This window comes from Panthera onca, chromosome A2, assembly GCF_046562875.1.
Source record: "Panthera onca isolate mPanOnc1 chromosome A2, mPanOnc1 haplotype 2, whole genome shotgun sequence".
Classification (NCBI taxonomy): Eukaryota; Metazoa; Chordata; class Mammalia; order Carnivora; family Felidae; genus Panthera; species Panthera onca.
The window spans coordinates 125235084-125259302 of record NC_138340.1 but is presented as its reverse complement, the minus strand read 5'-3'; the positions used below and the strand labels follow the sequence as shown (position 1 = coordinate 125259302).

The window sequence follows — 24219 nt, the reverse complement described above, 5'->3', positions numbered from 1 at the left end:
TATTTCTCTTTAGTGCATCACTTAGTTCTCTAATTTTCCCCTCATACTCCTGGATTTTTTTATCTCTCTTTTTCTCAGCTTCCTCTTTTTCCATAATTTTATCTTCTGGTTCCCCTATTCTCTCCTCTGCCTCTTCAATCCGAGCCGTGGTTGTTTCCATTTTATTTTGCAGCTCGTTTATTAGCATTTTTTAGCTCCTCCTGGCTGTTTCTTAGTCCCTTGATCTCTGTAGCAAGAGATTCTCTGCTGTCCTCTATACTGTTTTCAAGCCCAGCAATTAATTTTATGACTATTATTCTAAATTCACTTTCTGTTATATTGTTTAAATCATTTTTGATCAGTTCGTTAGCTGTTGTTATTTCCTGGAGATTCTTTTGAGGGGAATTCTTCCGTTTCATCATTTTGGATAGTCCCTGGAGTGGTGCGGGACTGGGGGGCACTTCCCCTGTGCTGTCTTGAATAACTTGCGTTGGTGGGCAGGGCCACAGTCAGACCTGATGTCTGCCCCCAGCCCACCGCTGGGGCCACAGTCAGAGTGGTGTGTGCCTTATCTTCCCCTCTCCTAGGGGCGGGATTCACTGTGGGGTGGCATGGTCCGTCTGGGCTACTAGCACACTGCCAGGCTTGTGGTGCTGGGGATCTGGCATATTAGCTGGGGCAGATTGGCAAGGTGCACAGGGGCAGGAGGGGCAGGCTCAGCTCTCTTATCCTTCAGTGATCCATTTTGGGAGGGGCCCTGCGCCACCGGGAGGGAGTCAGACCTGCCGCCGGAGGGATGGATCCGCAGAAGCACTGGATCCACAGAAGCGCGGCGTTGGGTGTTTGCTCGGTGCAAGCAAGTTCTCTGGCAGGAACTGGTTCCCTTTGGGATTTTGGCTGGGGGATGGGTGGGGGAGATGGCGCTGGTGAGCGCCTTTGTTCCCCGCCAAGCTGAGCTCTATTGTCCCGGGGCTCAGCAACTCTCCCTCCCGCTGTCCCCCAGCCTTCCGTCTCTGAGCAGAGCTGTTAACTTATAACCTTCCAGATGTTAAGTCCCACTTGCTGTCAGAACACTCCGTCCGGCCCTTCCGCTTTTGCAAGCCAGACTCGGGGTCTCTGCTTGGCCGGCGGGCTGCCCCAAGGGTGAGGGAGTTCTATTCTGATATAGTATTTTCTTAGTCAAATAGGAAGCAAGGTCATTAGTTGAGAGGGCGTAAGAGGGAGGAAGCTTTGATGGTTTGAGAATAACGAAGAATACATACCATTCCGACACATACTATGTGCTCTAGAAATACCTTTTTTTTCCCCCTAAGGTGAGGTGACTTTATTGGTCTTAAGAGTAAAGAGAAAAGGGGTGCCTGGGTGGCTCAGTCAGTTGGGCAGCTGACTACAACTCAGGTCATGATCTCGTGGTCTGTGAGTTTGAGCCCTGCATCGGGCTGTATGCTGACAGCTCAGAGCCTGGGGCCTGCTTCCGATTCTGTGTCTCCCCCTCTCTCTGCCCCTTCCCTGCTTGCTGTCTGTCTCTCTCTCTCAAAAATAATAAACATTAAAAAAAAAAGAGAAAAGGGAAAAGAAAAGGAAAGGAAAGAAGATAGGATGATGGGAGAGAAGGTAAAGTGACCATTAGGGAGAGATTTGTAGTGACTCTGCAGTTATATATCCAGAAGAAATGGAATGTCACTTCTGTCTTTACTTTGCCCATATACTTCAGCTCCAGGGGGAGTACGTGTTAGAGAATGCAACTGGGTCAACTGGGTATGGTGAACATCATCCAGCTAGCTATGTCTTTTTTTTCTTTTTTTAATTTAAATCCAAATTAGTTAACATGTAGTATAATAATGATTTCAGATCAGCTCGTTATGTCTTAATCGACTTTCTCCAAATTATCCACCCCATGGTCTTGGTAGGCTACTCGAGTCATACAGGGAGGCATCAGGCACCAATGTCGGCCCTTAAAGGAGATGCATATGGTGTGTGGCAAGTTCCACACGCTCCGCTCCAGTCAGACAAAGCTGGCAGTGCCTGCAGACAAATTCCTTTCTTGCGTGGGTTCTCCACTACCAGCTCCCAGGTGCAAGTTTGCTTTTGGAATGTTCACCCAGTTCTACAACACAAAGAGGGACTTTGCTTACCGAGAATGATGACAATGCTGTACTTGATGGCCTTGATTTTTGCCTTTGAGATGAGCCCTCGGTTGTAACTGGTGCACAGCTTTCTATCTGTAGATACAAAAGGGCAGTGTGAAATGAAGTTGTTGTTGCCAACAGGAACATCACAGGCTAGACCCACAGCTGTCACGGGACCACTTGTATCCCACTCACCTCTTCCCAGGAGGACCTCCTGGACATTTTCAGAGTAAAGACGGCTCTGGGCCGGATGCTGGAAACTGCTGTTTGCAACTTGATATAAAATGCAAATGCATCGGGACATCCAGATTCTCTCGAGTCATGGCTGAATGCCCTGAGTCAGCGGAAGCTGGAATTAGCCTTCAAACCTGGAATTGGCCAGGGGGCAATGCTAACATACCCATCTAGTCACGTTAGCAACTTAGGGTGAAACCATTGTCTTAGAATGGTTACCCCAAACTAACTCATACATCTAACTCAGAAACTTCACTCTCAACAAAAGCTCAAGCCAGGGATATTAAAAAAATAAAACAAAGACAAAAAAAAAAAAAAAAACTGTCCCAAGTAGGAGCCTGGTTATAATTTAATTCTATGTGGGCTATTGTTTGATGGTAAATACATTAAGGATAAATATAAGAATCCACTAGAATATGAACTTGATGGAAGCAAGGACTTGGTTTTTTTACATTCCTGTATCCTCTAAGCTTAGTGAATGATTAATAAATATTTGTTGAATCAATCAATATAAACCTCTCTCTCGTTAAAAAGTAGTGGTAAAATTAAAGTTGATTAGGGTGGACAGAGTTCAGAGAGATAGCTCTTAGTAAAAGGAGTGTGTCGATGGCAACTTTGGGATTGGAGGTGTTGGACACAGGGTCCATTGATGCTGTGGAGGAGTTTTTATTGTCAGAGCTTCTGCCAGGCAATAGGGCACCTTTGTAAAAACTGGGAAAAGGTGCCCTTCCTCTGCATGCACACAGCCCTGTCCCAGCATACCCTCAGTGAGGATGGGATGCCAATCCCACACATCCCTGGGATGCCACTGATTAGGGCTCGATGGGTAAAACCCTGGCAGTGGTCCAGGTCAAAAGCCTACCCAGGGCCCCTGTCACATGGGGCAGGACAGTTGTATACTAGAAACCAACTGCTGTGCTTGCTTGTCCTCACTACATTGTTCAGATTCCACATTTGAAATTTATTTTAAACCCATGGAAACTGGTGTGAAATTTACATTTGCACTTCTTATTCTAGCCCCTCTCCAGTCCAACCCAGCCCAATCCAAACAGCATAGCACACCTGTCATGAGATAAGGACCCCACCACGATGCTGAGGAGGCTGCGGGGCAGATGCAGAGATTCCAAAGGTAGAGCTGGGGGCAGGAAAGACTCATGAAACAGAGGGAGTCCTCAGCCAAGACACGGAAACAAGAAAATGTCGGATGTATTTGGATCATGGTGGAGTCACCTCACTTGGCTGGAGCCTGAAAGAATGTTGGCTTTGGAGTGGGGAAAACTGAGGCCAAAATGGGGAGACCTGAAATGTCTTCAAGAGGAGTCTGGTCTGAATTTCTGAGCTGGTCGCAAGCCTCTGAAGCTTCTGAGTCTTTTCACAGTGTGAGCATTTACTCACTGGAGTGAACAAACTGTTATCAGGAATAATAGGAATAAGGGTCTCTTTTATGGGCAATAAACTGAAATGCTAATTATAATTGATTTTTTTATTTCTTAATGTATACCTCGCAAGGCCACTCTCAGGTACTATTATGGCTTCCAATTATTCTGTGCATTTCACAGAACCACAAGTCTTCAGTGGTGGAAGGAAACAAACGCTTCAGAAGCATTTACAGCAGTGGATCTAAACTACGGGCAATATCGCTCCCCAGGGTTACATTTGGCAATGTCTGGACACATTTTTGATTGTCTCAATGTATGGGAGGCTGCTAGCAGCCTCTAGTGTGTAGAGGCCAGGAATGCTGTTAAACATCTTAAGATGCAGAGGACAGCAAAAAAAGAATTATCCAGCCACACATACCGGTAGTGTCAAGGTTGAAAAACCCTGATTTCTAAGGTGGTATCCTGGGAAGGATATGGGCTTCAAGGTCAGAACCTATTACACCTTCCAGCTCTACCAATTACCAGCTGTGCAACCTGAGGCAAAATGCTGACCGTTCCCAGCCTCAGTTTCCCAATTTAAAAAATGAGGCATAAACACCAAAGTCAGAGTTTTGAATATTGACCTAAAATAATGTATTTAAGGTGTCAACCCTATGCTGAGAATATCAATTCTCTTATTACTTGAGATGAGTAAAGTTTTAACAGTATTTCAGGAGGAATATGAACCACCTTTATGGAAGTGAACAGAAGGTATTACTACATTTAGATAGTCTATTATACAATGTTGTTATCTGTTTACAGGAATTATATACATCCAAAACTTATCCCGGAAGGATTTTACCCATGGGAGGCAAGTAAGAAATACAGCCGACCAAATTATATCCTTTCAAAGTATTCCCATTTGCTGGAGTAACAGCTGGCTTTGAAACAATATGGTTCTGAAGACTTTGTTTTTCAGAAAAGTTCTTGAGCATGACATTTGGACTCTGAAATCCTTTTAAAATGGAAACTTGCAGTACTTTCCAGGGGGCAACTGGGTGCCAATATAATCAACTACCTGCCCTTTGATCTCCCAATGAGATCAGGGAAAAGCGTCTTTAATCTGACCACTCAGGGAAATGCAAAGCCTCCAGCTTCTCAAGATGGCCCTTCAAAGAGAGCTGAGCTACAAAATGCCAGTAATTCTCCTTTATTGAGAGATAAAAGGATTATTTCTACCCTGGCCTTGGCGCTGAGCTGGAGCAAAAAGCAGTTAAATTCAGCCATCACTGAGCATTAGTAGCTGGGGTAGCCTAGAGGCAGCAGGTCCATGAGATTCGGACTGGAGGCGTCATGCTGCCTTAGGCAGTTTTGGTTCAAGCATGCATCCCTGGATACCCAACACTGTAAATTTAGTGTCTCAGGGGCCAGTTCCTGCTCTTTACTTCCCCTCGCTTCAGGCCCCTTGCAGAGCCACGGGGAACCCTTTGTTCTTATATGCAGAGAGCTTGAAGGAGGAGCAATTGGTGCATTGGGATTTTTAAATGAGACAGAATTTATTCCTGGCCGGAGGAGGGAGCCATCTATGGACTTATAATTTATGAGTGCAGGTGATTTGTTTGTAACAAGGAAATCCACCTGGTGATGTTTTTATTTATTTATTAATTTTTTCTCTCTCTATTTTATTTATTTTTTAAAATTTACATCCAAGTTAGTTAGCATATAATATAGTGCAATCATGATTTCAGGAGTAGAATCCAGTGATTCATTCCCTACACATAACACCCAGTGCTCATCCAAACAAGTGTCCTCCTTAATGCCCCTTGCCCATTTAGCCCATCCCTCCACCCACAACCCCTCCAGCCACCCTCAGTTTGTTCTCTGTATTTAAGAGTCTCTTATGTTTTGTCCCCCTCCCTGTTTTTATATTATTTTTGTTTCCCTTCCCCTATGTTCATCTGTTTTGTATCTTAAATTCCACATACGAGTGAAGTTGTATATTTGTCTTTCTCTGGCTAATTTCACTTAGCATAATACACTCTAGTTCCATCCATGTAGTTGCAAATGGCAAGATTCCATTCTTTTTGATTGCCGAGTAATACTCCATTGTATATATATACCACATCTTCTTTATCCATTCATCTGTCGATGGACATTTGCACTCTTTCCATACTTTGGTTATTGTCAATAGCACTGCTATAAACATTGGAGAGCACATGCCCCTTTGAAACAGCACACATGTATCCTTTGAATAAATACCTAGTAGTGCAATTGCTGGGTCGTAGGGTAGTTCTATTTTTAATTTTTTGAGGAAACTCCATACCGTTTGCCAGAGTGGCTGCACCAGTTTGCATTCCCACCAGCAGTGCAAAAGTGTTCGTCTTTCTCCGCATCCTCACCAAAATCTGTCATTGTCTGGGTTGTTAATTTTAGCCATTCTGACAGGTGGTGGTATCTCATTGTGGTTTTGATTTGTATTTCTCTGATGATGAGTGATGCCGAGCATTTTTTCATGTATCTATTAGCCATCTGGATGTCTTCTTTGGAAAAGTGTCTATTCATGTCTTTTGCCCATTTCTTCACTGGATTATTTGATTTTTTGGGTATTGAGTTTAATAAGTTCTTTATAGATTTTAGATACTAACCCTGTATCTGATATGTTATTTGCAAATATCTTCTCCCATTCCATTGGTTGCCTTTTAGTTTTGCTGATTGTTTCCTTCGCCATGCAGAAGGTTTTTATCTTGATGGAGTCCCAGTAGTTCATTGTTGCTTTTGTTTCCCTTGGCTCCAGAGACATGTTGAGTAAGAAGTTGCTGTGGCCAAGGTCAAAGAGGTTTTTGCCTACTTTCTCCTCAAGGATTTTGATGGCTTTCTGTCTTATGTTCAGGTCTTTCATCCATTTTGAGTTTATTTTTGTGTATGGTGTAATAACATGGTCCAGGTTCATTCTTCTGCATATTGCTGTCCAGTTTTCCCAACACCATTTGCTGAAAAAACTGTCTTTATTCCATTGGATATTCTTTTCTGCTTTGTCAAAGATTAGTTGGCCATATGTTTGTGGGTCCATTTCTGGCTTCTCTCTTCTGTGCTATTGATCCATGTGTCTGTTTTTGTGCCAGTACCATACTGTCTTGATGATTACAGCTTTGTAATACAGCTTGAAGTACAGAATTGTGATGCCTCCAGCTTTGGTTTTCTTTTTCAGGATTGCTTTGGCTATTCAGGATCTTTTCTGGTTCCATACAAATTTTAGGATCATTTGTTCTAGCTCTGTTAATGATGCTGGTGTTATTTTGATGGCATTGAAACCTTTTTCTTCTTTCTCCCTTTCTTGTTCAGTCTCTTGTGAGTATTTCTGCTCTTTCTCTTTCTCTCCAGGTACTTTCCAGGGGAGTGCTTTTACTGCACTCTCTCCACTTTCTCTGTCCATTCTCTGCAAAAACAGCTCCCTACCCTCCATGGCTTCTCTCTCCCCCAGTTCACCTCTATGCGCTGGGTACCTGCTCAGTTCTGTGGCTCAAGTTATGCAGATTGTTGTGTAAATCCTCAGATCAATTTCCTAGGTGTGCAAAATAGTTTGGTGCTTATCTAGCTGCATTTCAGGGATGAGAGAAGCTGAGAATTTCCAGGCTGCTCCGCCATCTTGGCTCCTCCCTCAAAACTCTTACCTGGTGATATTTTTAAATAAATATTTTTTCATATGTTGGGAATTCCATGTATTTCAGGTTGATTTAAAAAAAGTTTTTTGTAGTTAGGCTTGATTTGTAAAACTTTTAAATTTGAAATTAATTTTTGATTTCTGATCACTGATGTCCTGTTTATTTACAAATATAACCTCAATGTTAAATATTTTTCATACATTAAGCCTCATCTGCTTAGCTGTGGGATTTTGACTACTACCTTCCCTTGTGGGTTTTTTTGTTTGTTTGTTTTTTTGACCCTCTAACAAACCAGAGGTCATAGCTAGATATGAGCAAGTTTAACCTAACTAACCTACCTCACATCCTTGTCTATTCCTCAGCTCTTCAGCTCAGGTGGAACCAGGAACCCTGACAGAACTAAGATAATTGTGGCAGAGACAGGTTAACTGTCCACCAAATCGTTTTCTTTTCAGCAGGGTGGAGTCATATGACTAAGTTCTACCTATGGGAATATGGGAAGAATCCATATACACTATTCTCAGGTCTGGCTCAGATAAACCACCTGAATATTCCTCTGCCTCTCTCTTCCTCCCACCCCTGACTGTTGGATGTTGATGTGGAGGGGTACCTTAGCAGCAATCTGTTAAGTGTGGCAGAATCTCCATCTCTTTGAGTTTCTGAATGACTGTGGAACAGTGCCCTTCCCTTTGACCTTTACTGTCAATTGGACTTTAATTAAACCAGAAACATAGTTCTACTTTGTTAAGGCTACTGTATTTGGGGGTTTCTTTGGTAGTGCATCTAATGTTTCCTTACCTGAAACAGAAATTGGTATCTCATATGCAGTGCTATCATAACAAAAATCTAAAATATGTGGTATTGGCCTAGTGGGCAGGCAGCAGGTGGCAAGGAAACTGATATTGGAAGCTGGCACACTAGAGATCCATTTGCTACAACGTTCACATATGATGCCTGGGAAGTCAAATTGTGTGCCTACGGAGCCCGGAGCCCATGGGACAAGGTTGGTGTAGGAGTCAGGGCTCTCCAGAAAACAGAACCAATAGCAAATACATAGAAGAGGAAATGTATTATAGGAACTGGTTCATAAAATTATGGAGGCTGAGAAGTTCCACAATTTGCTGTCTGCAATCTGGAGAACCAGGAAAGCTGGTGGTATAATTAAGTCCAAATCCAAGGAATGAGAACCAGGGGAGATGATGGTGTAAGTCTGAGCTCAATGGCTGGAGAATCAGGCAATTATGTAAATCCTGGTCCTAGCCCAAAGATGAGAAACAGGAACACTGATGTCCAGGAGAAGATGGATGTTCCAGCTCAAGCAAATTTGCCCTTTGTTTGCCTTTTTATTCTGTTCAGGCCCTCAGAAGATAGGATGATGCCCACCCATATTGGTGAGTGCATTTTCTTTACTTAGTCTACCAATTCAAATGCTTCCAAAAGTGCCTTCCAGACATACCCAAAAATGGTGTTTTGCCAGCTATCTGGGCATCCCTTAGTCCATTCAAGTTGACACATAAAATTAACCATCACAATTGGTAAACAGAATGTTAATAGTCTCTGTTGATTGCTACCAGATGTGTTTAGCAAGGTATTAGAAAAAAAAAAAAAAAAAGATGAACTCAGACAAGAGTTGGTTGGTAAAAATGAAAGGAAGTTAAAGAAAGTCTTACAATTTCAGATTTCATAGAGCTGTAAGCATCAATTACTTCTAGTCCCTAATAGTAACAGATACACACTTTACCTGACCCAGTGCAAGAGGAAAATGTGAGCAGAGCATTAAAGCAAATGTGTACAACTTCTAAGTGTGCAAGACTTATGCCAATGAAGCTGACCCTTGTCCGCAAGTTAAGTTATAACTCTGAGAAGTTTTAACAAGCAAAGACCCATTTAGAATCGTTCCCAAGGCAAAGATCAGACTAAGGATGGGGCCTCCCCACTATTGTTTCGGGTGGCTTCAAACTAGCTTCCATTAAGTTAAAGATAGGGATTGCATGAGAAAGCAAAGAAAGTCAGACCTGAGAATTCTATTAAGAAAGACTTTTTGGACATGATTGTTGGCACATGAAACTCACTGAAAGCAAATATATCACAAATCTACTAAGTTTTTGAGGAATGATATTGCTAAATAAACCATGACCTCTTTATCTTTTACAACACTTTAAAAGATCAAACAGTACGGGGCACTTGGATGGCTCAGTTGATTAAGTGCCCAACTCTTTTTTTTTTTTAATATTTATTTATTTTTGAGACAGAGACAGAGCATGAACTGGGGAGGGGCAGAGAGAGGGGGGGACACAGAATCCGAAGCAGGCTCCAGGCTCTGAGCCATCAGCCCAGAGCCCGACACAGGGCTCGAACTCACGGACCATGAGATCATAACCTGAGCTGAAGTCGGACGCTTAACCAACTGAGCCACCCAGGCACCCCAAGTGCCCAACTCTTGATTTCGGCTCATGTCATGATTTTAGGTTTGTGTGATTAAGCCCTGAATCAGGCTCTTGGCTTACAGCATGGAGTCTGCTTAGGATTCCCTTTCTCTCTCTCTCTCTCTCTCTCTCTCTCTACCCCTCCCCTGCTCTCACTCTCTTGCTCTCTCAAAATAAATAAAAAATAAATAAAGATCAGATATCAAAATTTTTACTAATCCTGTGGTTAGAAGAAAATTGTACCCAAATGAGGTTTAAATGTGCACTTTCCTAATTATCTGTGAGGTTGAGAATCTTATTTTTGTCCATTCCTCTTTTCCCTTCTGTGAAATGCCTGTTTATGTCTTGCTCATTTTTTTCTATTTATCTTTTGTTGTTGTGGCTATATATATATTTTTAATGTTTATTTATTTTTGACAGAGAGAGACAGAGCATGAGCAGGGGAGGGGCAGAGAGAGAGGGAGACACAGAATCTGAGGCAGGCTCCAGGCTCTGAGCTGTCAGCACAGAGCCTGACACGGGGCTTGAACTCACAGACTATGAGTTATGACCTGAGCTAAAGTCGGACATTCAACCGACTGAGCCACCCAGGCACCCCCTATTTTTTAATTGAAGTATAATTAACATACAATGTTATAGGAGTTTCAAGTGAACAACATATTGATTCAACAATTCTATACAGTACTTAGTGCTCATCACGATAAGTGCAGTCACCATCTGTCACTATTCAGTATTATTAGGTTATTATTAATTATATTCCCTACGCTGTAATTTTTCATCTCTGCAACTTATTTATTTCATTCATATTTTTAAAAAACTCTTTTATAAATTGATTTTTAGGTGTTCTTCATATATCGTGGATACTAATCTTTCTTAGATATATTTGTTGCAAATAACTCCCACTTTGTAACTTGACTTTTTAAATAACTTTTTAAACAAATCAAATTTATCTATCATTTCTTTTATGATTTAACATATTTTGGATCTTGCTTAATACATCCTTCTTTATCCCGATGGCATAAAGGTATTACCCTACATTTTCTTTTAAAAGTTTTACATATTGTGAAAATAAAGGAAACCTCACTTAAAATGGAGTTGGCAAGCCCTGCAGGGGGTGCTCACATACTTACCACTCCTTGCAGCCTGCTTACCATCAGAAAGAAGAAACAATCATTTTGACAAGGGAGGGCACTTTGCACATAGAATTTAATTCCTGCCTTTAAGAAAAGTAAGGAAGGGGTGCCTGGGTGGCTCAGTTGGTTAAGCATCCAATTTTGGCTCAGATCACGATCTCACTGCTGGTGAGTTTGAGCCCCACATTGGACTCTGTGCTAACAGCTCAGAGCCTGGAGCCTGCTTTGAATTCTGTGTCTCCCTCTCTTTGTGGCTCCCCCACTCACACTCTGTCTCTCTCTCTCTCTCCCCAAGAGAAATAAACATAAAAAAAAAGAAAGAAAGAAAAGTAAGGAAGATCCGTACCTCCCTGCCCCAGCCACAAAGCACCAACCACCGCCTGCTGTCAATGAGAAACAACCACCACCTGGAACTCTTGTTCTCAAATGAACTTTTGTTCAGAACAGTCCTCCCCAGCATCCTCCTAAAACCTAATAAAATCTCACCTCCCCTTTGTCTCTTTGGACTGGCCTAAGGTTCATCATAACTTGCTTGTCCCGAATTGCAATTTCTCTGCTATTTATAAATAAACTCATTTTTTACTGAAATAAAATTGCTTTTTGCTCTGTTTAAAGTTAACAAAATTTAAGTCTCCAATTCACCTGGAATTTGTTTTTTCCCTATAAATTGAGGTAATGACCTAATTTTATTTCTTTTCCTATGATCTTCTGACATATATAAAGTTCTCATATATCTGTAGATTCTGTTTTGGGGTTGTTTTATTTTCTACTTGTCTATTGTATTGTGTCAATACCACACTCTATTAATCACTCTGACTTTATGATGAGTTTTAATATTTAATACAGTAACATCCCCCCCCCCCTTTGTTCTACTTCTCCAGGAGTGTCTTGACTATTCTTGGCTCTTGAAATTTCCACATATATTTTAAAATTGGTTTGTCAAGCTCAATAAAATGTCCTATTTTAATTTCAACAGGAATTGCATTAATCTATATGTTGTTGGGGAGAACTGACATCTTTAGGCTATTGAATTTTACTACCCATGAACTTGTTATAAGCTTCATTTATTTATATATTTATACTTTTTTTTTGCATGAAGTTCTTTACATCTTTTGCTAAATGTAGTTATTTGTAGAGAAGCCGTTTTACCTACATTTACTGATGAAAAAAGGTACTGAGAGCAGTTAATGGGCTTATCTTAAATTCATTTGGCTAGAAATGAATAAGAGTCTAACCCAGTTCTTAATACAAAGTTTTTTTCTCCACCTCTTTGTGCCTCATTTAATTTGAAACATGCAGTTTGGCTATAGTATGGATTGTATCACATCTTCCAAGCCACAATGACCAGATGCAGTTATATGTAGATATGTTACTTTATCCATGCTGTGTCTGCACCCCCACATCTCCTGTCCCTCTGCAGTTAAATGTTCTATTTTATAGAAGTAGATACCCCTGGGCATCAAGAGCATGTCTGTTTATGAAAGATAAGCTACAAGATTGAAAATCTTATCTCCTCTACCTCTTGCCTTCTACACCTGTTTTGGGGAAAGTATTTAGATCATTTATTAAAAAATGCTTTTCCTTTTCTTTCTGTCAGCCTTTGAGGGAGAGAAAATAGACATATTTGCCAGTAAGAAGAGTGGTTCATAAACGAGTGATAGATTGAATTTTGCAACCTATATTTATAAAGTGCGCTTCTGTTCACACTAATCATTGCTGATGTCCCCTTGTTGATGAGCAATAATCCTGGCCTGCTAACACCACTGGAGATCTATTTACTGGCCATCTCCATAGCTGCTTGGCTGTAATGACAAGTAAAAAATCATGGGGCGCTTGGGTGGCTCAGTCTGTTAAGTGACTGACTCTTGATTTCAGCACAGGTCATGATCTCACAGTTTGTGAGATGGAGCCCCACGTTGGGCTCTGTGCTGACAGTATAGAGTCTGCTTGGTATTCTCTCTCTCCTTCTCTCTCTGCCCCTCCCCTGCTCACTCTCTCACTCTTTCTCAAAATAAATCAATAAACTTAAAACAAAAGAAAATCAGGTGAATTCCATTTATGAATCAGATACAGAGAGTATACAGGCTTTTGATACTACTCTCTGCTCCTCATTCCAGAAGGGGCTCATGGTGGTGATAATGGACAACTAGAAAATAGAGGTAATGGAGATATAAACTTGTATTAGAGAATAAAAATTGACTGCCACCATTTCTACCTTCGGGGAAGGGTAATGGCATACTGTATATCAGTGGGAAAACTGATCACTTTGAGGCATTGTACTATTTCAAAGACTGGAAGACGGGGGAAGCCAAGAACTTAGGGACTGGAAAATCTAGTAGCAGGGAGATATGGGAGATTCTGGAGAGAGACAGAGCTCAACCATAGTGGTGAAAGACCTAATGAGAAAGGGGGAGGGGTGGGGCAGCTGAGGGGATGTAGAAACCTTTCATCACCTCGAACCTCCGGCAACATTTGCTGTATTTACTCTTGTGAGTGATGAACTCAAGGAAAATGATGTGGATTCCATGCTTTCTGGGCCAGGAGCGGAGGGAACAGAAGAACCCTACGAGATGAGTCGTTGAATGTGAGAGCTTAGGGGTCAAGGACATACCAGCCTCCTGGAACTGGCAAGAATCACAGGACAGGGGTTTAAACCAACCTGATTTACATCTGAAAGCACAGGAAGACCTCACCTACCTAAATAAAATTGAGCCCTGCACCCGTAGCGGCCATCTTTTAGATATTAAATACTTCAAAACGAAACAGTTTAGGAGAGAAGACAGGAATAGCACTCTGAAGGCAAAAGCCACGCCACAGAGCATGTGCTTGGGTTTTTTAATTAGGAAAAGTATTTTTTTCACTCTACGCTTTGTTTTTGTTTTTATTTTGTTTATTTGTTTTGGTAGGCTTCACACCTAGGGTGGAGCCCAGTGTGGGGCTTGAACTCACGACCCTGAGATCAAAACCTGAGCTGAGATCAAGAGTTGGACACTTTAACTGACTGAGCCACCAGGCACCCCTGAGCATTTTTTTAGCCATTTACCACCTCCCTTTTGCAGTGTCCTTCCTCTGAGAGGCAGCTTGATACAGTGGGAAGACACACAGGCTTTCTGGTCAATCACATGGGCTTAACCTGCACGCCTGTCTTCTATTTGTAAAAGAGAGACGATAATGCCCCCTTGCAGCATTGTGTAAGGATTCAGGAAGACAACACATGGAAAGAACTTAGCGAAGTGACTGGCAGTAGACGTTCTGTCTGTTCCGCTGTCTCGTCAGATTGTGTTGACAGACCAAATAAACAAATGGATCATGGCAAGATCAAATATAAAAACAGAACTCTGACCCACACTCTGCAGCTGCCAGGCCAGGAAACCAGTCCATTATCTATAGTAGGCAGACCAGAAAGCCACCTTCTTATGTACAAGTCAGACCTGTATCCCTAGCATGCTGGCCAGTAAGACCTGTGACACTCTATGCCAAACAGCCAACACTTGATTAATGACTGGCAGCTTCTTCAGGTTTTGTCCCTGCTTTCAACGTAAAACCAACCAGAGAAAGCCAAATGCACACCCCTAACCAATCAGACAGGATGTCATGCTTCTACTTCGCTCTGCCTGCAGCTTCCCAGGCCAATAGCCACCAACCAGGCACACCTGATATCTTCCTTTTTTTCCACTATAAAGCTTTCCCATTCTACCACTGGCTTTTGAGTCTCTGCCAAAATGTAAGTCATGGCTCTTTTGTAAGCCATGCCATGCAACCCATATGGCTCTTTTGCAAGCTCTGGATAAATAGTGTTTGTCTATTCTCATTTCGTTGGTCTTCAGTTACTTCCACGGTGTCTTTTTTTTTTTTTTCTCAATTCTCTCTCTGTATGGACTAAGTGTGTGTATCTTCCCCAAATCCATATGTTGAAACCCTAATTCCCAACATGACGGTATTTAGGGATGGGGCCTCTGGGAGGTGATCAGAGTTAGATGAGGTCATGAAGGCCTGGAGCTCTCAGGATGGGATTTGTGCCTTTATAAGAAGACAGGTGAGAGCATGGGCTCCCTCTCTCTCATCTCCTGCCTCATATGAAGACACAGCAGGGAGGAAGTGGCAGCCGTCTGCAAACCAGAAGAGAACTCTTACCAGGAACACAATCAAGTGGCACCTGATCTTGGGCTTCCAGGCCTCTTAGAACTGTGATAAAATAAATTTCTGTTGTTTAAGCACTTTGTTAGGGAAGACTGAACAGACTAAGATATCCCCCTTTTTACTTTGTCCCCCTTTAGACCCAAAGCTCTGGACCTTCCAAACCCCTCTGGTCCCACCACACTTGATCTGTCCACCATCAAACAGGGGTCATGCACTCTAAAGTGACAACTTGACCAGTATATGCTCGTGTGGTGCATGCACATTGCTCAAACCAGGCTGCAAATGTACTGCTGGGTCCTCCTGGAGAGAGTACCTTAAGGAAAAATGACTGACTCCACTGGTTTGAATTTCCGGCATCATGGAAGGTTCAGAAGGGAGATAGCTCAGGGCAGACAGAGGCACTTTTTCTATCTCTCATATCAGCCTCTGGGAGCTTCCTTATTGCTTGTAGCTTCTAGATACTACCTATATACCCAGATATATCTGATCTTGGTCATTACCCATTCACTGAGAATGTAAGTTTTGAATGTTTAGATATTCATCAGTATAAGATCTCTATCTATCTATCTATCTATCTATCTATCATCTATCTACACAGTCTCAGCATTGGGTCTCTCAGGGTTCAAGCATAAAGTTTACCCAGAGAAGTGCATGAAAGGATAATTTTTTGTGGGGGCTGAGTTGACAGTTAAAAAAATATCTCCTATACACAGCTAGCATAATGATGGATGTTTATACAGACTAAAGGGCCAGTGGGCTATTACTTTATATTATAAAATATATGTAATCATGGAAAATTTTAGCCCCTGGATAAGCAAGGGAGGAAGGAAGGAAGGAAGGAAGAAAAAAAGGAAGGAAAGATAAAATTCCACCACTCAGAGATAGTTACTATAACATTTAGTGTTTGTCCTTCCTGACATTTTCAATCATCTATCTATCATCTATCCATCTATCCAACTAGCTGTCATCTATATGTACATGCACATGCATATTCTATTTATTATATATTAATATACTTAAAAAAGTGATATTTACATGTTTCTGTAATTAAGTACTTAATAATTAAATAATTAACTACTATAACTGTTTCAACAGTTATAGTATTTAATATATTTATCTGATACCTGATAGAGGAAGGATGTCTTCCTCCTTTCTTTTTTCAGACAAATATTCTGACTTTTGACCAAAGCCACTCACAATAAATAAAATGAATGCATTTGTGTTTATTCTTCCTGACGGCTCTTGTACTTCTAGAAAAACCAGGCTGCAGAGACTAGCCTGGCATGAGGGAGTCTGTGTGGAGGATCTGCGTAGAGGCCAGAATGAGCTACGAGCTGAACGATAGGTATTTCACGGGCGGAAAATTTCCAAGCAGCCCGCACACACCTCTGGGTTACTCTCGTCAATCATCGTGGGAGTCAGTTGCCTATAACTGTGTCTCCCACTGGATGAGAGGTTGTCAAACCTGGTTGCACATTAAAATCATCTGAAGAGCTTTTCCAAAGTAATGATGCCAGACCTCCCTCCAAACAAAGTGAATCAGAATCTCTCAGGCAGTGGTAGCTGGCATTGGGGCATTTGAAAAGCTCCCCAGGCAATCCCTTGTGCGGCCGGAGCTGAAACCCAGTGCACGAGAACAGGCTTCCTCTAGCCAGGAATCGTGCCATTTACTCATTTGGCATTCCCGGTCCTTTGTAGCACTGCTGACATGTGGGGAACACAGCAGAAATGAACTGAATTCAGATGAAGACACTAACACTGACACATCTCTACCAATTCTTCTAGAGAGAGGGACACAGATTGTCAGTGCCCACTTGGGAATCCATGTGACTTTCTCACTGGAAGAAGTAGCTTCAAGAGGGAGGAAGATGAGTGTGGTCTCGGTCCAGTAAAGGTAATGGCTCAAAGTCTGAAAAGAGGTAGACTTAGAGACCATTTAGTCTGTCCCCTTATCTTAACCTCTTGAAGGCCAGAGAGGTTATTGCAAGGTGGCACAATTCTTAGTGGCACATCTAGAACAGAAACCAACTCTTCATAGTCCACGCAGCTGCGTTCTAGCTTGCTGTCCTTGAGTGAGCGTATGTGGGTGAGTATGTAGATGTGAGTGCATATGAGTGTGTAAGTGTGTGTGTGACAGACTGGGTGTGTGAAGGGATGCGTGTGTGTACAAGGAACGGGAGGAGGTGGGGAGCCTGAGGAGAGAACTAGTTGCATTATAATAAATGGAAAACCAGGAGCCCTTGCCCCTCTCTTTCTGGCAAAGTGAACTTGGTTCGCTGAGTTCTCTCCAGGTTGGTCTCCATCAGGTCCAGTAATATTTGCTTGGGAGGCAGGCTAGGCCTTCAGGTCCCGGTGCCTGCCATGGGGGAGGTGTTCTGCATCAAGGTTTACTGCAGCAGCATCTGGGGAAGGGATGTAGCAGGTGGTCTCAGGCTCATGCTGAGGTGAAATTGGCCATTCTTTGCCTAGCTTAGGGTCCAGGATTGTTCTGTGGATAGACAGCAGTTTTCTCCATCTGTAAATTTAAGTCAGATAGAAATGTCTATCCTCATGTTTCACCAAATGTGTGCTCCTTGGACAGCTGTCTTTTCACCCCAGTGTCCTCCAGGGTGTTCCTTTTTGCCAGGCTTAAGAAACTGGGGGGGGGGGGGGCGTCTTTGGATCATGGCCCCCAAAGTCCCCCCTTCCTTCCTTCTTTGAGTTTTCAGGGAGGCCACCTGGAAGAGACAGTACCTACTGGGAGAGCCTTTGGGGGATCTGCTCTGCTGGCTGAATCCTGATAGAATAGTGCAGGCTTATTGTATTCAGGCAAAGCGCAAGCTCATATTTGCCACAAAACAAAACAAAAAAACAAAACAAACAAACAAACAAAAAACACTGCAGAAGCAAAATTACCCAAGAGTTGGGTAATTCGGATTAGAGACTTACCGGAGCAGTTGGAGATCACAGTCTCGTGGGCTTTGCTCTTAATCCAAATGGTTCTGATCACAATGGCATAGATGACACTGTGGAAAGGAGCAGAGGTAATATTAACATGGCTGGTGGGTTCCTACAGTGAAGACACAGAGACAGGAGGACTCCCAGGTCCCGGAGTGTGAGGTATGGAGGGAGGGGCCTCTACACCATGCCTGGTCCCTGTCCTTGCTGATTATAGAATCCCAGAAGATGACAGCTACCTCTTTTTTAACTGAGGATGCTAGGACTTGGTGAAGTGAAATGGTTTCTCAAGGTAACTCAGGTGGTTAGAGATATAGCTGAAGAATAGCTGACCTTAGAATCCAAACACAGGGTTTAGAGTCAGAAAGATTTATGTTTGTAACCAGCACTGCTATTTGCTAGTTGTATGACCTTGACCTTAGACACTCTTTAATGTGGCCCCATGATTCCTGTCTCTGGTGTTCATGCCTTTGTGAGATCCCCTCCCCTTGAGTGCGGTGAGAACTGTGACTTACTTCTAATCCGTGCAGTGGGCCAAAGGTGATAATGTCTGTGATTGCATATAAGCGTAGTGCCTGTCTTGCTAGTGTCTCTCTCTGTTGCTGCCATGAGTCTTACACCTCCAGAAAATTAATTCTGCCGAGAACCCATGAGAGCTTGAAAGAAGATCCTTCCACAGTTGAGCCTCTGATGATATCCCGGCCCTGGCAGACACCTTGATGACATACCCATTTAAGCCATGTCCAGCCTCCTGACCCATAGACACTGGAGCTAATACATATATGTTGTTTTCAGTCATTGAGTTCATGATAATTTGTTACCCAGCAATAGATAAGCAATACACTGAGTGATAGAGGCTGAATGTATCTCCACCCCCAAATTTATATGTTGAAATTTTAACGACCACAGTGATAGTATTAGGAGGTAGAGCCTTTGGGAAGTGATTAGGTCATGAGGGTGGAGACTTCATGGATGAGATTAGTGGTCTTATCAAAGAGACCCCACAGAGCTCCCTAGCCCCTTCTGCCCTGTGAGGACACAACAAGACATCTGCCACGTGGAAGAAGGTTGTCACCAGAATCTGACAGTGCTGGCACCCTGATCTTGGACTTCCAGCCTCCAGCACTGTGAGAAGTAAAGTTCAGTTGTTTACAAGCCACCTAGTCTGTCTGTCTGTTGTTACAGCAGCCCGCACCAACTAACACACTCTGTTGACACTAAAATGCAGTTAATAATGCAAACTTCTTATGAGATTTTTGGGATCAAATGTGACAACATTGAAAATGCCAAGCACAGTGCTTGGAAATTAGCAGAGACTCAATCAATAAATGCCATTTTTCTTTCCCTCTTTCTTTTCCATTTTTCACATAATATCACATCTACTTTCGCATGATATAATCAATACCTAACAGGAAAGCAAAGTGTAAGTGACTCAAAAGCATCAGCAAATTTTGTATCTTTCGTCTCCTTTAATGAATATAAAAATTTATACTGTAATCAGTTATTTGTTGTTTCTAATATATTAAGAAACTCAACAAAAACTTTGGGACAAAGCATTGCTTTATTTTGTTTTATTTTATTTTATTTTTAAATCTTTTTAAATGTTTATTTATTTTTGAGAGAGAGAGAGAGAGAGAGAGAGAGAGAGAGAGAGACGGAGTGCAAGTGGGGGAGGGGCAGAGAGAGAGGGAGACACAGAATCTGAAACAGGCTCCAGGCTCTGAGCTGTCAGAACAGACCCTGATACGGGGCTCGAACTCATGAACCGTGAGAGCTGAACCTGAGCCGAAGTCAGATGCTTAAGCAACTGAGCCACCCAGGTGTCAAGCATTTCTTTATTTTAGAACCGCACAAATTTCCCTCCTGAGAATCACTGGTTAAAACAAAATCAGAGCTCTGGTCTGCAGTAGCTGACAAAGCACTAATTGTTTTTAGTGATCTTTACAATATAACTTAATTAATGACTGTGTTAAAACCTTCTGCTCCTTATTGCTTTTCCTATTCTTGCTCACTGAACTCCTCTGAATGCTCCAGGTGAGCTTGGGAACTTTTTCGAGCATCCCCTCTCCTTCTCATCTACCTGTCCAGGGATTTTTCTGGAATTTGTAAGTCTACTTTAAAGAAGAAATGAGAAAAAAATTACTTGTGAGTCTATTCTTTACCCTAAGTTGGACATTTGTTATAGCAAGGAGACTTTTTCCCCAGGAAATGAAATATAAGGAAAGGTTACAACCACTGTGAAACATTAATTATGTATTACACTTGCAACCTCAGTGCTATGTCAATTAATAATTCAAATATTCATTGACCACCTGCCATATACACAAAGGAAAATTAAGGAAGGTCTTATGTGTTAGCGGTTTAAGACTAAGTCATCCCCACCTAATCTACATAGGACCAATCAGGCAAGTGGAAAACAGCTCCTAATAAGTAGGGTGTCCCTTTATTACCCAAATCAGGCCACTTCTCAGAGCAGAGCAGAGCAGTCATGCATCAGAGAAATCTCTGAATTATATTTGTCTCCTTCTCCCTCCTCATTTCTTTCATCAGCAAGTTCTGTGGACTTCCCATTCAAAATGTCTCCATGATTTGTTCCTTCCTCTCCTTTGCTGCTCCTCAGCATCAATCCAGATCCTTCCAACCTCTTTTTTTATACTTCGACAATTTAAAAAAAATGTTTATTTATTTTGAGAGAGAGAGACTGAACAAACTCACACACAGGGGAGGGACAGAGAGAGAGAGAGAGAGAGAGAGAGAGACTGAACAAACTCACACACAGGGGAGGGACAGAGAAAGAGAGAGAGAGAGAGAGAGAGAGAGAGAGAGAGAGAGAGAGAGAAACTGTGAATCCCAAGCAGGTTCTGCACTTATGCACTGTCAGCATAGAGTCCGACTCAGGGCTTGATCCCATGACCCTGGGATCATGACTTTAGCTGAAATCAAGAGTTGGATGCTTAACCAACTGAGCCACTCAGGTACCCTGACAAATTTTTTTATTGTGGTAAAATAAACATAGCAGAATTTACCAGTTTAGCCCTTTTTAAGTGCCCAGTGTGGTGGTATGAAGTACATTCACATCATTGTATAACCATCAACATCATCCATCTCCAGAATTTATCATCTTCCCTAAGTGAATCTCTATACTCATTAAAAGTATAGAAGGCTTCATGAATGTTCATGTTATACTCATGCAAGGGCCATACTAATCTTCTCTGTATGATTCTAATTTCAGTATGTGTGCTGCCCAAATGAGCACCCCTTGTGACCTCTTGCCTGATTATGGTGATCTTCCAATGCCTCTACTCAGCTACCATCTTGAATGTCCATGCCACCATCAAGGTGGAGCTCTGGGACACAGAGTCATTCTCTGGCTTAAAACACTCCAGTGTCTCCACATTCCTACAAGATGGTATCCAGTCTCTTATGCAGGGCATCCAAAGCCTCCCACAATCTGCCTCTGCCTTCCTTACCTTATCATCATCATCCTGCTTCCTTCCACCCCACTGTCTCTCAATGACATTTCTCCATATCAGTGATGGGAGCAGCCAATAGGGCAGGCCAACAAAACTAACCCTGACTCCATGCTTCACATGTAGTTGACTTTGGGTGAATCTGAGTTCCAGTGTCTTCCATCTGTCAGCATCCTCTTTGCTCTCTCATTGAAATGCATTTTTAAGCCTATTCTCTGTATTTCACTTTGCTATGAAACCTTTCTGAGCTGTGCTTGTTCCCCAGTGATAATTAGCTCCCTCTTCCTTGGGGCTTCCATGATAGTATAACACTGGTTACACTGATTCTTGTCTATGGTGGTCATGTCCTAAAGATCAGCAGACCTATAAATAGCCCATTTGTAGAAAGAGAGCTAAAGAATAGCATCTCCATTCTTTTAGTCCAACTTCTTCCATGTCTTCAATCTATTTCCATTCTCTTGACAAGTGCAGCTTTCCTTCAGGCTTCTTAGAAACCTGAAAACTGAAAGATCACCTAGATTGAAGAAAGTATCCCTTATCGGTAACTGGCAGGTGGAGTTCCTGATTTTATGGAAGACTATCTGGACACAGACCCATTTTCTTTCATTTCCTTTATAGAGGCAGCTCATGGTGAGAGGAGAGTGAAAGCCTAAGCCAGAGAAAACCTTGTAGGACTCTTAGGAGGATGCCTGAACCCGGTTCCTTAGTTCTGAGTCTGGATTATGCGTAAGAAGTGTTGAGGAAACAGAACAAAACCTTTGCTCTTCCTTTGAGACACCATGAAAGCACCCCATTCAGATTACAGGTGCCTGACCCCTGCAGGACTCAGCACAAGGCTGGGGACTTGATGGATGTCCACTGCAATCTTGGAGCCATACGCCTTCAGAGTCAGACGGGGCCTAAGGCTGAATCTCTGCCTCACCTTTGGGGTCTGAGGATGGTGTTGAATCGTGCTCTAAAGGTCTCGCTGGAGGTCAGGCATAGGGAAGACAGGCAGGGGGAGTTGGTGCTTCACTGGATAGGCCTTTTTTTCTCCTCTCCCGGCAGGGGCTTTAAGAATACTCCTTAGTTGAAAGTGTCTCTCTCCTTCATTAATTAATTCATTCCACTATATGCATTTGAGCACTTTTTTGTATCAGGCACCTGTTGAGCCACTGTGGATACCACGGCAGAAAAAAAACAGAGTCCTACCCCTCATGGAGCTCATATTGTATTTGTGGAGATAGACGATAATAAAATGAGGACACAGTAATAAATGATTATAAAGGAGCAAAATCATATGGAGATAAAATGTAGGGTGACACAAGAGTATATAATAAGGGCCCTGACTTGTTCTGGGGGTCAGGCTTCAGTTTTGAGAGATTCAGTGACTTGTCTGAGTTCACACAACTAGAAAATGGGACTGTAGCCTGGGTCCTCTGACTTCAAGGACTGTTAACCAACTTGTTAACAAACTTGTTAAGGAGGGTGCACAGCCTCCTCTGGGGGCTGTATTGGGTCACGTATACTATATATGGTTCTAGTTATTTACTTCTTTGATTCCTAGACCAGCTTAGCCTCTCTGCTGTGGATCCCCTAAGGGGGCTCTCTATTTGCCCTACCATAGCACTCATCACACTGCTACAACACCTTCCTTAATTGGCTGCCTTCTCTGTTATACAAGAAGATTCTTAAATTCAAACAGGATGTATGTCTTGTCATTTCTGTATCCCCTTTGCCTGGTCCAGGGTCTGGCAGAAGTTGGGTGCTCTACATGTATTTCTGGAAATAACTAATGTGTGGGAAGAGGCAAGGAGTCAGGGACTGTGTCATTGGGCTCTGGGAGACATGAAGGCAGAAGTAACTTTGGGGGGAGAATGTAGAAAGAGCATGATACTTAAGAAACTAAGAAAAATGTGAGAGTCCTGATATACACAATCCATTGACACCATGTTTAATGGGCTCCTGGACAGAGAAAGTCAAAGGAATGCCTTTATTAACTCACTCGGCACTACAGAATTAACTGAGATTTCTCAGAAGCGTTCACTCTGGTGACTTTGGTAGTTCAGATGAATTCACTGATGTCTGGAACCAGCAAGTATGGACAGTTGGGTATCAGTTAGGATGCTTTTTGTAGCAAGTTACAGAAAACTCCCAACTCAAATTGTTCTAAGAAATTAGAATATTTCTTATCTTCCGCAATTGTAACTTCAGAGGGTCAAATCTGCATTCCTTCCATCCCTGTCTCTTTTCTTTTCAGTGTAGGTGTCTCCCTGAGTCAGACTACAGCAGTTCTAGGTGTCAATGCAGAGACAGCAATGTCCAGAAGATGAGAAGCTGTCCTCTCCTGGGCTTGTTCCCTAAGAATGGGGAAATCTTTCCCAAAAGCTTGTCAGAAACACTCCCTCACATCTCATTGGCTACAATTGCTCACCTGGCCATTCCCAAACTATTCACATACTGAAGGGAGAGGCGACCATGAGCAGCTTATTGTGGAATGGATATTGGAAAGCCCATCACAAACATCTACCCTAACCTAGCAAATTCGTGAGAATGCCTTTTCAAAAGGTATAACTCTTGCCACCCCTCAGGTAACACCATATAGTATATCACTTCCTTTACTAATATCATGGGTCATTCTCCTTGACCTTGGACCTCATGCCCAGGGACAGTGCTGGCCAGCCCCTGGGTCCTTTTACCCACCATAGCCATGAACTCTACTGGGCTGTACCAACCTTAGCATAGGGCTTTCCCACAGTCTGAACTCCATTC

General features: G+C 42.5%; 1 protein-coding gene and 1 non-coding gene across 2 annotated transcripts in view; both read right to left on the bottom strand.

The window, feature by feature from the left end:
• Nucleotides 1-24219, bottom strand: part of NPSR1 (neuropeptide S receptor 1) — a 161002-nt gene that overhangs the window by 10079 nt on the left and 126704 nt on the right. The window contains exons 6-7 of the mRNA XM_060632868.3: nucleotides 17990-18066; nucleotides 2115-2201 (exon numbers count right to left, since the gene is read on the bottom strand). Of these exons, the coding sequence (XP_060488851.3) occupies nucleotides 2115-2201; nucleotides 17990-18066 (164 nt within the window). The remainder of the gene's footprint in view (nucleotides 1-2114; nucleotides 2202-17989; nucleotides 18067-24219) is intronic.
• Nucleotides 21148-21254, bottom strand: LOC132679934 (U6 spliceosomal RNA). Its single transcript, XR_009610420.1, has one exon. It is a non-coding gene; the product is annotated as a U6 spliceosomal RNA (small nuclear RNA).